Here is a 16505-nt window from a genome sequence, read left to right as displayed (position 1 = left end):
GTGTAATATTATACAGTTTATAGATTAAGCTTTACTTTGTTGCAGTAATTATGGTTTTATAATACCTTGACTTCTTGCTTTCAGGATACTAATTAACCAATTCTCTGAGCACACAGGATTAAATTGTCGCTGAGACTTGTGACAAAACTGCTGGCAGGGCTTTGCCAGCATGCTGCTCAAGCAGGCTTGTGGCTTGGAGCAGCACGTGGTCGGATCAAGGGCTTGCTGTCTGGGAGCCTGTGCAGGCAGGGGTCAGGATTAATCTGCACCAGACCTGCACCTAGCACAGATCACTTCCTCAGGGCTTATTGTCCAAGTCATCCAGTATCCTAATATGCTTATAGGTCTGTAAAATGCACATGTAAAGGAAAAACCTTTTCATTTTTGTGTCTAGCAAAAGCATTAAGACAATGAATGAATGTTTCATGAAAACAAGGAAAACAAAGCTACCCTTTACCGAGGATGGCATTTAACAGACCATGGCAGCTGTTGTGAGATAACTGCTTGACCCTTGCTTCTCTAAGCAGCCACAGCAAGCCTAAAAATTGAACACTTTCAGTACCACTGTGCCGGGGTGCTGGATGCCACCTGTCCTCCACAGGGCAGCACTCCTCATGCCCCCTTTATTTCATGGCTCAGCCCAGCTATGTGTTACAGGCTTAGAGCAACCACGGTGCTACACATCCCTGATGCTGGGTTATGAAGTACCATCTCCCCACACCTTCCCCCAAGAATCTGCAGAGAGACCCACTGCATGAGCTTCCCTTTGGAGGGGGTACATCTCCAGCTGGACCCCACTTCTGCTTTGGAAAGAAAAACCATTTCTGAGCATTTCTAGGAGCTGATTTAGAAGTAAACAGCTGAAGGAAGTATTAGATCTTGTCTTTGGATTTTCATTAAAAAAATACAATTGAAGTTGGAAAAACAATGTACTTGTTTACTTTTCATTTGACCATAAAAACCAAGAAAACTATTTTACACTGGTCTCTAAAACCACACACCAAAAATTTGTCTCATCTGCTTCCAGTGATTGAAATTTTGAGCAGCTCTGTTGGATGAATTCTGTTTCTATGGAATGTTTTTAGTACTTGATTTCTATTGTGCTTTTGCAAATAAATATTGGAACTAAAGGATGAATTTCTCAGCCGATATCAGCAGAGTTCCATTGATTTGAATGGGGCTATGATGATTTATGCCCACTGGGGATTAACCAAAGGCTTTGTACGCTTTTAAAGTTAAAGGAACAGGCTTTTTCCATATTTAGCTGCTGGGAAGAAAAGAAGAAAAAAAAAAAAGGAAAGGAAAGAACAAAAAAAATATAAGCACAGGTTAACATAAACTACAGCTTTAAGTGATGAGCTACTAAATATTTGGAGGGCTTAAAGTTTAATTGTGACAATGTACTGCATCTGGAGAGGAACCCAGAATTTCACAGCTGATATACATATACATACATACACATATTCCACAATTATTCAGTAGGTGGCAGTTAAAAGCCTAGATGAGCTGTGCAGTCGCCATTTAGGCAGGCTCACCAGCAGAGGCTGGAGTCAGTCCATCTGTAACAGTGGAAAGAAAGAGCGAGGCTGCAGCTGAGCCAACAAAAGCATCAGCCCCGGCCCAGGCACTCGAGGAGAGCGCGGGAGAGGAGCGTAGCTACAGGAGCAAAAGCCCCAGCGCAGGCAGCAGCCAGCACAGGACGTGAGGCAGGGGAGCAGACAACAGAGCTACAGCTCCTCTGATTAAGACGCGGACTCCTTTCTGGCGGAGAAAACCCACAGCAGAGAGGGCGAACAGTTGGTGTGATGACAGGCAGAAACTGAAGAGTTTTTGGAGCATTCTGTTCTTTCACAGGTAATTTTTTTTTCTGTTGCTTTTCTGCATTGCCTTGTTCAGAAAGCATAGCTTTGCAAAGAAATTAGAGGTCTTTTTATCTACTCTGACCAACGTTCACAGTCTACACTCAGGAAAAATTTCCACTGAAGTCAGTAGAGTTTTGCGTGGGTTACAACTGCAAGATCTGATACAAGTTGTTATTGTGTGTAGGGAACATGGCATGCTATCAGCTGGGGCTGATAAGGAAGGCAGAAGCTGGTCACATGCATACTGACCAGCCAAATAACATTATTTTTCTGTCTGTTGGGATACTAGTAATGGTTTCATAACATTTTTTTTTTCATTAAAACTCAATGTGCTGAATTTTGTCCTACTTCATACTGCTGCCATTGCAGTGATTTAAAGAGAGATTTTGTTTGTTTGTTTGTTTGTTTTTATTTTTTTGTTTTATTTTTATCTGAAAGCTACATTTACCCTATGTGATGAAAGAACTCAAAAATGTTGAGCCGGAATAAAATAACACCAGGTGTTTCTTTGAAACAAATACAACTTTGCAGCATTGCTCTCATAGGTAGAAAATATTTTATTTGCTTAGAATATTTTGCCATTCACAATTGAATAAACAAAAATAATTAATGGGGGGGCTATTCTCAAGTGTCTGAGTGACATGAATTCAGAGTTGGTAAGAATTCCTTGCTGTCTTTCCCATAAAATGTGGGATGTACTGCATGCTGCAGCATTCAATCACAGCTGGGTGAGCTCAGAGGGGAGCAACAAGATTTGATGTATTTCATTTTTGAAGCATTTTCCTAATCTTTTGCTTTTACGGGTGCCTGATTGTACATGGATATGTATATGCCTGCTTATAAATGCACGCATTTACAGGTACGTGATGTGTATGTCCACATGCCTTTACATATAACTGAAGCTGTTACAACTGACTGCTGTTTTACCTTTGCCAGTGTTTACACTTTATTGTACCGGGAATGTTTTGCAGATTCCACAGTTGTTAATTCTGTGTCAGATAGTTATTTTGTCTGCTTCCCCCCACACACCCCCCACCCCTTTACTTTTCCAACTGATGGACTTCACTCATGTTTCAGGAGCTGACGCCAGGGGATCCAGCTGTGCTGACTAAACACAGTAGTGCCCATTTCTCATGGAATGGCATCTGTGCCATTGTTCATGGACTGTGAGATGGATATCCATCCAGGTTTCGTGCTCTCTTATGTTGCACACAATGTTTGTGAGGCTCATGCATGAAGAGCTGTCCAAACATAGACTAGGTCAATGAGGCTAATCAATAGCCTTATGGAACTGAAAGTCCGGTAGAATGACTGCAATGTACGATTATTTATCTTCATCTCTGGGAAAAGTAAAGAACAAATGGGTATAAAAGGGATGCGAATACACTTAGGCTAGATGTTTTCAAACCATTAGAGCAGCAAGGTACTGAAATTACTTTCTTGTTCCTCTAATAGAAAGAAAAGGTTCTGAATGTTTTCTGGTTGGAACTCAATGGAAAGGATTATGTTAAATGGTTGCCTGCAATAGCAAAGAATTGGATTTGATACTCCAGAAGGTCTCTTCCAGTGCTACATAACTATTCACTGGATGTTGCCTGTACTGAAAAATCTCTTTGCAAATGGGTCAACGTCTTTTGAAACACAGTTTTCCACGTCCCATAACAAAGCCAAATGCAAGCATATTTTTTTTCTAGGTCGTGCTGCACTTATGTTTGTGGTCCTACAGCAGATGCATAAGCCCTGGTGGTCATCAGGCTGAATAATGTTCTCTTCTCATAGTGCAGAGCAGAGTTATTCAGAAAATGATTGGAGTTCAGAGGCAAGGCTCCTTCCTCCTTCTGCCCGAAAGATCAAGATGATGATATCCTACACCAGCACTGCAGTCTGTAATATCCAAAAAAAAAAAAGTGCATAAAATATAAACTGATTGTGCTGATTCTGAAGTTTGTTACTAGTGTTGATTTTAGTATCCTTTGAGTTTCACCAGATAACTTAACTTTTGTGCTAACCTGCATCTGCCCATGTGAAGATCTCCTCATCATGTGTTAAAATCAAAGACACCTTTTCACTGTGATGGAGTATGCCTTATTCCCTCAGGCTTAGCTTACTTTAGAAAAATTGCAATAAAAAGTACTCTGGCTCAAAGATGCCCTTGCAGAATGACCCCATTCAACTCTATATTATATTATACACCCTTTTCTTCCACTTATTTTCTTTTTAGCCTAATACTTTACTTTCTTTCTTTTTTTTTTTTTTCTTTTTTTTAAGAAGACATGATTACTTTGGATTGCTCTCAATTTGCAGTGAACCACAGTAACTATTCTGTAATAAATAATGAGCTACATTTGAACCTTCCAGCTTCCAGGCAGCATATGAGTACCAAGCCATTCATATACAGAAACTGAAACAGTATTTGACTTGGAAGATTTGGTTCAGTATGTATGGCTCCTTCCAAATATTTGTTTCTTTCCCCTTAACATTTTGTGCTACTAGACGTAATTGAAGAATTATCAGTCTTACCTACTAGAAGAAAAATGAAATTTTATGAAATGTAAATAGATATTAGAAATATTACTTTCCCTTTCAAATTAACAGTTTTCATAGGGACAACATTTAAAAAAAAAAAAAAAAAAGAAAGCTTATTTTGAGTTATTTTTTAGTTTCCACCCAAAGATTTTTTGTGTCAGCAAAAAGATCCTTTCACTACACTTTTGATGTTGCAGTAAAACTAAAAGATGTAAAAAATTGTCTTATTGCTGCAAAAGCAGTGATCAAAGACTACGTGCCGATGCAACTGTATGCATAAATTGAAACAGAACATACCTTTTTGAGAAAATGCCAAAAAATATTGATTATTATATGAGTTGTATGAGTATGATTATTGTATCCTTGATATGAGTATCAAAGGAAGACAAGAAAAATGTCAAAAAGAGGGTATCAAGGCTGTGACAGACAGCCACTCACAGACGCACTGACAATGAGTTCAGGAGCACCTCTTCTCTAGCAATTTGAATTGAATGTTAGACTTCGGTGTAAGAGATAAAAACAATTCTCTGATTTCTCTGACTGTGTTGGGCTGCAGTCTGCTATGGCAGTGAAATAAGATCTCCCTCACCCTGACTGGAGGTAATGGAATTGGTTTCAGGTGAATCAGGGTAGGTGTTAATGAAGTCATAACAGCCTTTTAACTTCACTCCTTAAAATCTGTATTTCGGAAAGCAGTCACATGAAAAGAGCAAATCCATTCCTGGCCTACAGGTGTTTCCTACCTATTAAATGTTCAGTAGTTCTGCCTTAAAATTGATGTGAAGTTAAGAATAGGAGAAGCACCCTCTTTTATTTATTTTTATATTCTTGCTTGAAAATATAGACTGGTAGCTTTTATCTGTTCTGAAAAGGTTAGTAATTTAAATAATGAAATATTGGCTACCACCAATAGCTAAAATATTGCTGCAAACCCTCTTTTTTTTCTTTTTTAAAGAGAAATTACTTTTCTCTTAAAAAAAAAAAAAAGACAATTTCAGTAAGAAAAGTAATCATTTTTGTGAAAGTTCTGAGATGCAGATTTGCAAATTAATTGTTAAAGAAAATTCAGGAGAAAGAAAAATATTTTTCCCCTAAATAGCAAATATCATCTTGTGAAAATTTAGAAATACCTGTCAGAGATCTGTCATTCCTGTATCATGCCACAGAGTTATACTTTAATTGCTGGCTTTCAACCTTTTTGATTTGCATCAATTTCTGGTGGAACCACAGGTTTCTTCTGAGTGCCTGGAAGCTTATTTACAATGGGACTGCATTGCTTAATCACTTGCCAGAGATCATTCTGGGTCCTGAACCCAACTGCATTAACCTATTCACAAGTTCTTGCCTAACAAGCAATTGCAAAATGTATTACATTGGGTGGTACTGTTTTTGGAGGACTAGCCGTGCACAACGTAGACAGCAAGACAGATAATGATATCTCAGTTAGACCTAATCCACGTTGTTTTGAATTGGGTATTATTTGGGCTGTATAAGAATACCAGAAGTATCTCAGTAGTCAAGATAGCAATCACTATGTGTATGGCAAGGAAAGGCAACAATGGGATCTATATTCATTTGAACAAGTCAGCAAGCCTTGATTCTTGATGATTCTCCTTCTGTAGAAGACCTGTACAAATATTCTCAAATTTACGTTAAGGAATTGAGGACTATGGAGGAAAGGCAAAAGGGCCACTGGTCTTTGTACAGTTTTCTCTACTGAACAGAAGCCAGTCTTCCATGGACACATGCATTCTTCTGTGTAAATGCATACATTTATATGTACCTGTCTTGTCTATGCTGGGATTTTTATCATGAATCTCGCAATATATGGAATTATAAATTTGAAAGCAGTGCCAGATAAGTCAATGAAGTAGCTAACATGTCTAAACTAAAGCTGAATTTAAACAGTAACTGAGTCAACAAATTCTCATTTTTCTTTCCTTTTTTTTCTTTTTTTTGTCTTTTTTAATTTTAAGATTACCCAATCCACTTACTGGAAAGTGACAACCAGTAGGACACAAGTCCACCCTGGGTAAACTTGGCATTTGATATCATTTCTGTTTGTGAAAGTGGGAAAGATTTTTCATGTGGTAAGTAGGTTCAAATATGGTAAATCTGTTTTTATGGTACCAGTTCATTAGTATATACACATTACTAAAGGGCTACTTCTGAAAGGTCTTGGACCACAACAGACAAAAGAAGTATACTCCTGACTCCAAAGCACAATATTGGGTGAGGCCTAGCATCTTCAACGTTTTGTGCAGATAAATCCACAGCAGAAAAGGAAATTAATAGACACTTCCACATAATTTGTTTTTCTGTCATCAGTCCTGCCTTCTTCAACATGAAACACTACTTCAATGAACTCAGTTTTAGACATCAATGCTGTATATTGGCCATACAGAAAACATATCTAATTCTCTCCCGTTTCTCTTTCCAGTTCTTTCTTGCCTAGTGAAACTACTGCAGCAGTTTCAGCTGGACACATATTAGTCAAAAGAGCTTGTGAAGATTTTCTTACAACCATAGGTTTGGCTTCTTTGATTTAGCAAGGGAAAAAAAACTGCTAGATCCATTTGATATAATTTATAGGGGCTCAAACAATTTTGAAAAGGCATTGTTTTGGAAAATGAGATGTTCAACATGGGCATGATAAAAACATGACAATTTGCTAGAGGAGAACATGACACATCTGACCACAGAATAGTAAATAGGATTCTACCTCATTTAAATGCACATTTGCCTTTAAAAGAGGTGTTCTTAAGACAATATCCCACTTCTGCAAATACAGGAGAAAACTGACAAATTATTCTGAAAGAGTGTTATCCTTTCTACTACTCTACATACTCTTTGTTAAGGCAGTAGTATATATGGAGTCTACTAAAGCTCTGAGAACCTCCCTGAAAAAAAGTATACATTTACAATGAATACGGAACATGCATAGAGGTCAGAGGCAAGCTCTTTCCAGTGGTGCCCAGGACAAGGTGCAGTGGGCACAAACTGAAATGCAAGAGGTTCCCTCTGAACATCAGGAAGCACTTCTTTACTGTGCAGGTTGCTGTGTACTGGCACAGGTTGCCTGGAGAGTCTGTGGACTCTCTCTCCTTGGAAATCTTCAAAAGACACCTGGACATGGTCCTGGGCAGCCTGCCCTAGTTATCCCTGCTTAGGAAGAGGCACTGGACCAGACAACCTCCACAGGTCCCTTCCAACCTCAGCCATCCTCTGTGATTCTGTGTGAATACCCTGGCTTAGTAACTGGACTGTATCTGCACACACATTTGCAATGTAATGGACAATCTGGCCCCAAACACAAAAAACAATTTAGCTAACACTGAAATACTGAGATTTTTTTTTTCCATTTCTTTTTCTCTTTCTTAGATACTTGAAAGCACATGGTATGATCACTTAGTCCACACTCCTCCAAAGCACCCACTTTGATTCCTTTCTGATTGCACATGGCAATTTTATTTTGCTGCTCTCTGTCCCATCTAGTATTGTACTGACTGAGGCACTGTTTTCATTTTACTTATTAATTTTTAACAGTAACTTTTCTATTCAAATTCAAAAAATTCAGTCATGGTAGAGAGTCCAACTCTAAAACTGTATGTTTCCGTTCAAACAAACTGAATTTGTAGATTGAATTTGTGCTTCCTATGAGTATGTTGAATAAGGAGAATGTCTGATTAAGCCTCTTACTTTCAGAAGTAATATCAAGTAAATACTATAATAAAGACAGTGTGTCAGAGAATAAAGGTAGGTTTATGACATGCAACCTTGTTTACTTATTATTTTCATAGGGGACACTATTTTGTCTGCAACTCCGTCTGGTCTCCTTCCTTCTGGCTAATGGTACAAAGTACTAAATTGGCATTGCTTTTCTTTCAAACTATACTTTAGAACATCTGGTTGTCATTGTCTGCCTGTTACACCAAACAATATATTTATTGATTCTGAAAATAAATTTGGAATTCCAAAAGCCCCGTTGAGTGAGATCTTTTCTGGGGGGCACACTTAGTAACTTCCCCACAGATCTTAGATTATTAAGCTGCTTTCAGTGTCCAGCAGTTGAATTCTCTTTGGTCAACATAACTTGTTATTACCTGTAAATTTTCACATCACGTGTAACTGCTACATCTACTGACCTGCCAAAATTACTGATCTTGTTAATGTTTGTTCTACTGTCAAGAGCTCTTATACTACATGAATGCTATATATGCAGACTTCAGAAACAATGTTCAGTTAGATCCTGGGACCTACAGGCCACAAGAGCAGAACCCATTTCCTGTTTATGATGCCAATACATAACATTTATGCAGCTTTCTTTTGGTAATCCAGTACATTGGTTCTTGGCCATTCAGTGCTGGGAATCTTGAAGCAGATCAGTCTTCACTGATTTTGAAGCTGGCTTTTATTTTGAAGCATTATTTTTTACCATCATGCAGAGTTGATGGAGATCAATGTTTATTTTCATCAGGAGTCAGTGACCAACTGCATAAACTTTAGTCTTGGAGGGACACCCATCATGATTTTTTTAGACTAATTAGCAAACAAACAAAACAAAAAACAAACTAACAAAAACCGAACTATTACTATGAAACAACAACAAAACTGGTGCTGGAGACCCAGGAAGCAACTAATTTAAGTAATCAGTCATCAGAAGCAGTGAAACTACCTTTCCTAAGAATGAGTTGCTCTTCCAAGAGTTATCATTAGGTGGAACAGCTGTAGGCAAAAATTACTTTTTCAGACTAAAGCAAGACGCTTTGCTCAAACTGCACTAGAGACAAGAAAACCCAGAGAAATCTTTGGTCAGTTGGATTAAAGGTTTCTGGCACTGCATAAATACCTTAAGGAAAATGTAGTCAATTGCTTATTTCGAAGACATTTTTGCATTTCAAGACTTCCTTTCTTTTTGTATGGAAGAAGCTATGGTCCAAAATGCCCGCCTGTAATTTTGTCTTGTGAAGGTATTTAAAAAGTTGCAACAAGTATGAATTAATAATATTTAACCTGTATTTATTTATTTAATCTAATATGCAGCAACCTCCAGATAGTCTCTGATACTTATGTTAACAGCTACTGAAATTCAAGTGCAATGAATTCATCAGTGTATAAATAAACTGAAATTCTGATATGACAAAGCCAACTCAAGAAGCATTTTTGTTCTGAATGCATCAAATAATTTTAATTACCCTTATTAGTACCATTAATCCATGCGTGGATGGATTATGTAGATGTAACTTGGCCAGCTGTCCTCCTGTTTTACATAAATATCATGTAAAAAGATGAGATGTTTGAACAGATATTTATCTGTGACCAAGGCTTTTCTCAAATATCACTGACGCAGGCATTAACAGTATGAAAATATTCTTCTCTGCTAACAAAGATAGCAAGAACAACACCTGCATAAAAGCCAGAGATGACATAAATTAAGTGTTACAACATTCCTGCAGAGAAGAAATCACAGTTTACACTAGCTGATCATCAAGAAGCAGGCTTTCAGAGAACATTTTGTTCAGCATAAGAATAAAAAAGTGCTTTACACATGCATTAGAACCTTATGTTTTGAAGCTGTTTTGTCTTCAAATATGTCATAATTTCTATTGATAAGAAAAGAACAAAGCAAAGTAAGCAAAGAAAAGGAAGGGTAAAGAATGAAAGAGTCTAGTTGTAATAGATGGAAATACCAGAAGTAGGAAAATCCCCATTCTTTACGTCTATGTTTATGTCCATGTTCATTGGCAAATATGTTGAAAGTATTCCCACAGAAATGCCTTTTTACAGACAAGTAAAAATTGTATGAAAACCCTCTGTATATAACATGTAACTTTTTTCCATCTTCAACATGATGAAACTGCCACCATCCTTGCAACCATGCTGAAATTCATCTTATCTATAACTGTATTATCTATTATTCTCCACCTTGCACCATGTATCTTTGTACAGTGGTGTCATGATTAGATAGTCAGTTTGTTATTTTACATCAATGTAAGATTTTGAACTAAATGTATTGCTCATACTTTACTGGATTTTCTTCCGAACAATGAGAATACAAACAAAGACATCTCCTTAGGCTTAATAAACTATTTATCTAATTAATTAATAATCAGTGACTACCATGAGACGATTTAACGTTAGGAAAAAGAGCTTTCAGAAAATTAATACATAGTGCCTAACAATTGCTGTATTGCATATCAGACAGACATCTCAGTAGGATGCAATAAAAGCTCAAGAACTGGATCACCTAAGAAAAAATTAAAGCCTCTGACTCCAGGTAAAAAATGTAGTATCAGTTCTTGTTTGTTTGTGTTTGTTTATTTTCATAAAATGGATGCCACCCTAAAACATACCATCTAGCCAAACAATTTCATAGAAATTTGCAACATGTGACATTGCATGGAATTCTGACTATGCAACATAGTTAAAATCTTTTACAACAAAAACAAAACTGTGGTTGGAGGATGAACACTTTTTTCTTACGTGCTTACAAAGGAGAAAGGTTTTACTAGCACCATCAGCCTAGACAATATTCTAATCTTTCTCTACTCTAAACCTAAGTATTTAATGTGTAGGAATTCAGCCTTCCTATCTTTTTTTTTTTTTTTTTTTTTTTTTTTTCAGTGAAAGGGAATTAATATATTTTTAATGGATCAAATACAAACATAACGGGCATATCATAAACATAATGGATAGACAAGTGAGACCAAAAAAAACTATTTAAAGGCAGAAGATAACTATGAAGATACAGCGACTAAATACAGGATTGGTGGCACTGATTCAGTAGATGATAACATACGCACAGGTAATTAGTCACTCAAAGAATATCAAGAGTTTAAATTATTGACTGCATAACCTGTAATGTGAGGTACCTTCAAACATTTTAATGGACATTTTTGATATTTTTTATCTAATTAGCTGGTCAGTTTTATATCAAAAAGACTCAGTCCCTAAACTGCATCCTTCTCTCATAAAGATTTGGCTCTTTTACCTGGCATGTCAGAAACAGCTAGTGAAAGAATGCATTCCAGTGCAGCTAGTAAAGGTCTATAGCTAAGCTTGAACTGGAAGCAGACCTTGTCCCAGTCAACAGCCCAGAGAGATCAGCAGCTGAGGCCTCGTGCTAAGAGAACACCTGAAGAAAACAGAGCTAAGTCAGCAAAGGTACATGGAGATGCAGTAACTTTCTGAACTCTGCAAATGACCAATTAAAACAGGAAGGGTATGAATACATGTGATGAAAAGTGCTTTGCCTTCTTAAGTGAGGATAGTTTCATTAAACCTGACACTTTAGCGGATGCTAGTAAATTTTCATTGATGCAATTTGTACACATAGCAAAAGCAGCAAATGAGTCGATTAGACACAAACTCATGGATAAGTCAGTCCTTTAGTGTAAAAAACAACTGCTGCTTTGTATGTACAAAATATGAAATGGTCAGGTTTGCAAAGTATGGATAAGGGAAGAAGATATGCAAGTGAAAAGTCAAAATTTTTTCAACTTCATTTTTTCATACCCACATTGGTGAGAAAGAATTGGTGAAACAATGTGGACTTTACTTTGTCTTGTTGTGTGTTTTAGTCAATGTACTTTAAGATGAAGAAAAGTCAATATCCTAATAGGGCAGTATAAAACACATTAACAAATGCACTACCGGGTGCAAGTGCACAGCAGTCACACAGAATGAATTTCACTGCAGGAGAATCTCTGACCAGAGACACATAAGAGAATGTAACTACATAGTAATAATTATCCAAGGAAGCCTTTCTGCTATGCTATTAAAAAGCCTTGTGTAGCCTTCTATGCTGTTTGCTCCAAGCTCCTGAGCAGGACAAAAAATAAATTAATATTTATTCGTTATGTTGGTATAAATGATGGACTTTAGGATTAACAGACCTGTATGTGGGACAGACTAATTCTTTGCAATGGCCCAGGTTGAGGGCTGCCCAAAAGGTGGGGAGCAGCTCTGTAGCAAAAGGCCCTGGGACCATAGTAGACAGCAGGCTAAGCATGGGTCATCAGTGTCTGTTGTCTAATATGAACTTCTTCTGCAATTTAAACACTTTAATTCCTGTTTCATCTATCTATCTATCTATCTATTCTCTGCACTACAGATACAAACTCTCCCTCTTTGCAACAATTTGTTATGTATTTGAATACTGTTACCGTGTCATTTCAGGTTTCCTTAGAAGCTTTTCAAATGCTTAATACTTTATACCATAAATGTCACATTTCAATTTGTTCTAACTTTCAGGCAATCGTATGTGCCAGCTTTCTTGGAGATTTCTGAGTATACTTAGAGCAAGAAGTTTAATACAAAAGGAATACACTAAGGCAGCTTTTTAATTTTAATTTTTACTCACAATGCTTCACTGTTTTTCATAGTATTTTTTTTTTTTTCCCTCATTATCCTGTTGTTTCTAGGCTACATATTATCTGATTGTGCAACACTTAAGCTGCTTCAGAGATGAAACAGCCATGCTTTTCTCTCTTGCCTTCTTACTCATAGAAATTATTAACCTGTAATTCTCATGGTAGCTCATTCTCTGCAGTCACGTAAAACCCTAAGCTCTACAACTGTTCTCAGTTTGCCCGTTTGCAGCTGTCTTATGCATAGGTTTATTCCCAGTGGAATAGGTTCCTGCTAGCTTCCTCATCTCTTATTTCTTGCTACCTACTTTGATTTTGTTTTCTCAACAGCATGAGCTGTTTGCACATTTTTCTTGTTCCTCAGAGGGTTTTCCTCTTATATAAACATTTACACCGGAGTTTTCTGTGACTATTCAATTCCTTGAATTCTACTGACAGAGAGAAACAATTTTGCTTCAGTGCCTCAGGATAAACACCCTTATTTATCAGCCTTTCCTTCCTATATTTAAGCAGGTCTCCGAGAGTGAAAGTGACTGCAGCGTAGAGAGATGGAAGGGGTGAAGCTGCCTTCTGCCTGAAGCCAGGCTGGGTAGGCAGAGCTGTGACAGCTCTGCGTTATGCCTCAGGATCAGCATCCCCAGTTGCACTGGTTATTCCGCCTACGGTGTGGCAGATGAGGAAATACAATTCCTTCATCCAACACATTATGTAAAGACAGATGTTTTCAGCTTACTCAGACATAAGAATTAGGAAAGACTAGGGATGCCCTGGACAAGAAGGACAACAAAATCAGGGTATGCTTGAACAGCAAAATGAAAACATTAGTGCAGCATGGGCAGGCACAATTTTAATCTAACTGGCGCAGGCAGCAATAGCGTTGAAGATGGAGAAATACAGAATTCAGTGTGGGCTGGCAACTGGGGAAAGGCCACTGGGGCTCTACTCACTTTTGTACCTCTACAACATTACTGCTATTCTCCCTGTGCTGCACAGAAAAATGGTAACCTAAAATTCTGCTCCACAACACAACCTCTCTTTCAGCTGTAGTGAAGAAATAGCTTGAAGGCTTTCCTGACTCAGTAAGGAAGCCCTGTGGGTTGTTCTGGATCAGCTGCTACCTAGGCAACATTACAACAGGCAACTTCAACTACTACTGGGGCACTTGGACAAGAGACTGGTATTTCACTTACAATATTCCTTCTTAAATCATCCCAATTTCCTTAGAACAAGTAAGTGTGCACCACGTTTTGCAGTTTGTCCCACATATTTATATTATATTTTATCTAGTTTTGGCTTGAAAAGCAAGTATATCCTAGATTCTCTTCACCTCCTAGGGTTCAGTTGTTTAGTGTTCATTTACTTACATCTCACTAAACAAAAATGAGACTTGTACATGCTGTGTACCTAATGAGCTGCTACTGATAGGAGGACAAATTCATCTTCACTTTTATTTCAATGAATTCTAAAACAACCATAGCTTTCAATCCTGTGAGAGCTTCTGACAGCTTTACCATTTTTATTATTTAATAATAATGACAATATTTGTTGTCACAATGTTTAAAGATAGTTTTTGTCAAATGTCACTAACTTCAGAGATCACAGTGACAGCTGACATGTGAATTTGCCAAGCCTGAAAATATGCACCACTTAAAAATGTTGTGAAGATGCCTTCACAACCTTTCCAATAAGTATAGCATGTCTCCAATTGAATATCATCTGCTGTGAAATAAACATTAGAATGAAAAGTCAAACTGAACATGAACTATCTAGGTTTATCACGTTGTACTCTTTGTCCTGAAATGAAAATGGAAAAATGTATAAAACTGGGCTACATACTCCCAAAGAGTTAGAAACAAAGTGAATCTGGTGATATTGCTGAATAATCTACAAATACTTTTAACAAGCCATGAATGCATGTTGTCTAGTGGCACTGGAGATAAATTCCCTAACTATGAAGAGATAAGATATTTAGAGTAATTGACTGTTGTACATGTATCTACCACTGAATTTCAATTTTTCTATGATGATTTGAAGACACTTTATTTAATGACAAAGGAGTAGTTCAGTTTTTATAATTTTTCAGGCCTTGGCCTTGCCAAAATACCAGTTCCTGTATGTAGCTTTTTATTCTAGTGATGTTAGTCTGGTAAGAATAATACTTAGAATCACAATGTTCATTTCAAATAAGTCATGAAGTGATGAAGATGGTCTTTTGTTACCATTCCAGGCTGGACTGCAAGTTCTAAAGCTACTACTGAAATAAATAATTCTATAACCCACTACAAGTCTTCTTAACTATTGCAGATTATGTCATCACTTCCACCACATTCATTTCTCTTCTGGGAAAAGATAAGTACAATCCCTGAATTTACCTGCATTAATGTCATTGTTGTTGTTGTTTTTCTTATTTTCCTTCCTAGATTTTTCTCTCTAGCTGAGCAACAAAGACACCAAGAAACATGCCAGAGCAAAGCAATGATTACAGGGTTGTTGTGTTCGGGGCTGGAGGAGTTGGCAAAAGTTCTCTGGTCCTGAGATTTGTGAAAGGTACTTTCAGAGAGAGCTACATCCCTACCATAGAAGACACCTATCGGCAGGTGATCAGCTGTGATAAAAGTATATGCACTTTGCAGATAACTGACACTACCGGAAGCCATCAATTTCCAGCCATGCAACGTCTTTCTATTTCTAAAGGACATGCTTTCATTTTGGTTTACTCTATCACCAGCCGACAGTCCTTGGAGGAACTCAAACCAATCTATGAACAAATATGTCAGATTAAGGGAGACATAGAAAGCATTCCTATAATGCTGGTGGGGAACAAAAATGATGAGAATCAAAATCGAGAAGTGGACAGCAGTGAAGGAGAAGCCATGGCCAAGAAGTGGAAGTGTGCCTTCATGGAGACCTCTGCCAAGCTGAACCACAATGTGAAGGAGTTATTCCAAGAGCTGTTAAACCTGGAGAAACGCAGGACTGTGAGTTTACAAATCGATGGCAAAAAAAGCAAGCAACAGAAAAGGAAAGAGAAGCTGAAAGGCAAGTGTGTGCTCATGTGATACTGCACTAACAGAAGTCAGTCATGCTGTCTCACCTGCCTGATATTACCTATAGACAGCAAACAACCATACAAGACCCTATTGATTGGTATCTGTTTTGAAAGGAATATTTGTAATTTGAAAAAAAAAATGAGTTACTGTGGTTACTATGAATTTTTTTCAAAAATTGTGTGTTCTAGATATCAGTGAAAAAAGACCAGGAACTGAAAAAAAAAAAAAAAGATTGGCCAGGATACCTAATTTAATAATTTACATAGGGAAAGAAATTTCATCTTTAGCATACTGTGGAAGATTTTGGAAGTCAGCATCATAACATTTGTATTTGCATGTAACTGCACTGGAAGGCAATGTATAATGCTAGAATAAAAACCAAGGTCAACAAAGAAGCCTACGACATATAACTGCATGTTGGATGAAGTTATCGTACTCTTAAAGAGTGCTGTGGACAAACGGTTCTGTGCAATTTTCAGTACTGACTGATGGGGCAGTGTGCGTAAAGTAATCTCAGATCTGCCAAATAAACTATTTCTCACTAAAGGGAAGTATGGGGATAGCACAGTTAGAAGGAATGGGGATTTCCTCTACCGCCCCCAGCATGAGATGTCTTTCTTGTATGACGCAGTGTTTGAACTGGAAGATGAGGAAAAGCCAGAGATGGAGATCATCTATTCTGCACCTATCACTCCAGG

The 16505-nt window shown here is 37.5% G+C and overlaps 1 protein-coding gene across 4 annotated transcripts; it reads left to right on the top strand.

Moving 5' to 3' along the window:
- The first annotated feature begins 1511 nt into the window (after positions 1–1511).
- On the top strand, positions 1512–16021 carry DIRAS2 (DIRAS family GTPase 2). Of its 4 annotated transcripts, none has more exons than XM_040541495.1 (4): positions 1512–1854; positions 6365–6478; positions 13799–13934; positions 15178–16021. In XM_040541495.1, the coding sequence occupies exon 4, from the start codon at positions 15217–15219 to the stop codon at positions 15814–15816; it is 600 nt and encodes a 199-aa protein (XP_040397429.1). In that variant the 5' UTR covers positions 1512–1854; positions 6365–6478; positions 13799–13934; positions 15178–15216; the 3' UTR covers positions 15817–16021. The 4 variants fall into 4 exon arrangements, with proteins under 4 accessions (XP_040397429.1, XP_040397430.1, XP_040397432.1 ...); XM_040541494.1 differs by having other exon boundaries at positions 1515–1854; positions 13799–13986; XM_040541496.1 differs by lacking the exon at positions 13799–13934.
- Positions 16022–16505: the final 484 nt, after the last annotated feature.

The sequence above is a fragment of the Cygnus olor genome, chromosome Z (assembly GCF_009769625.2).
Source record: "Cygnus olor isolate bCygOlo1 chromosome Z, bCygOlo1.pri.v2, whole genome shotgun sequence".
NCBI lineage: Eukaryota > Metazoa > Chordata > Aves > Anseriformes > Anatidae > Cygnus > Cygnus olor.
This window is presented reverse-complemented; position numbering and strand designations above follow the sequence as displayed.

Coding starts and splice junctions, on each gene's coding strand:
- DIRAS2 (XM_040541498.1), top strand. CDS start 15,217: ATGCCAGAGCAAAGCAATGATTACAGGGTTGTTGTGTTCGGGGCTGGA.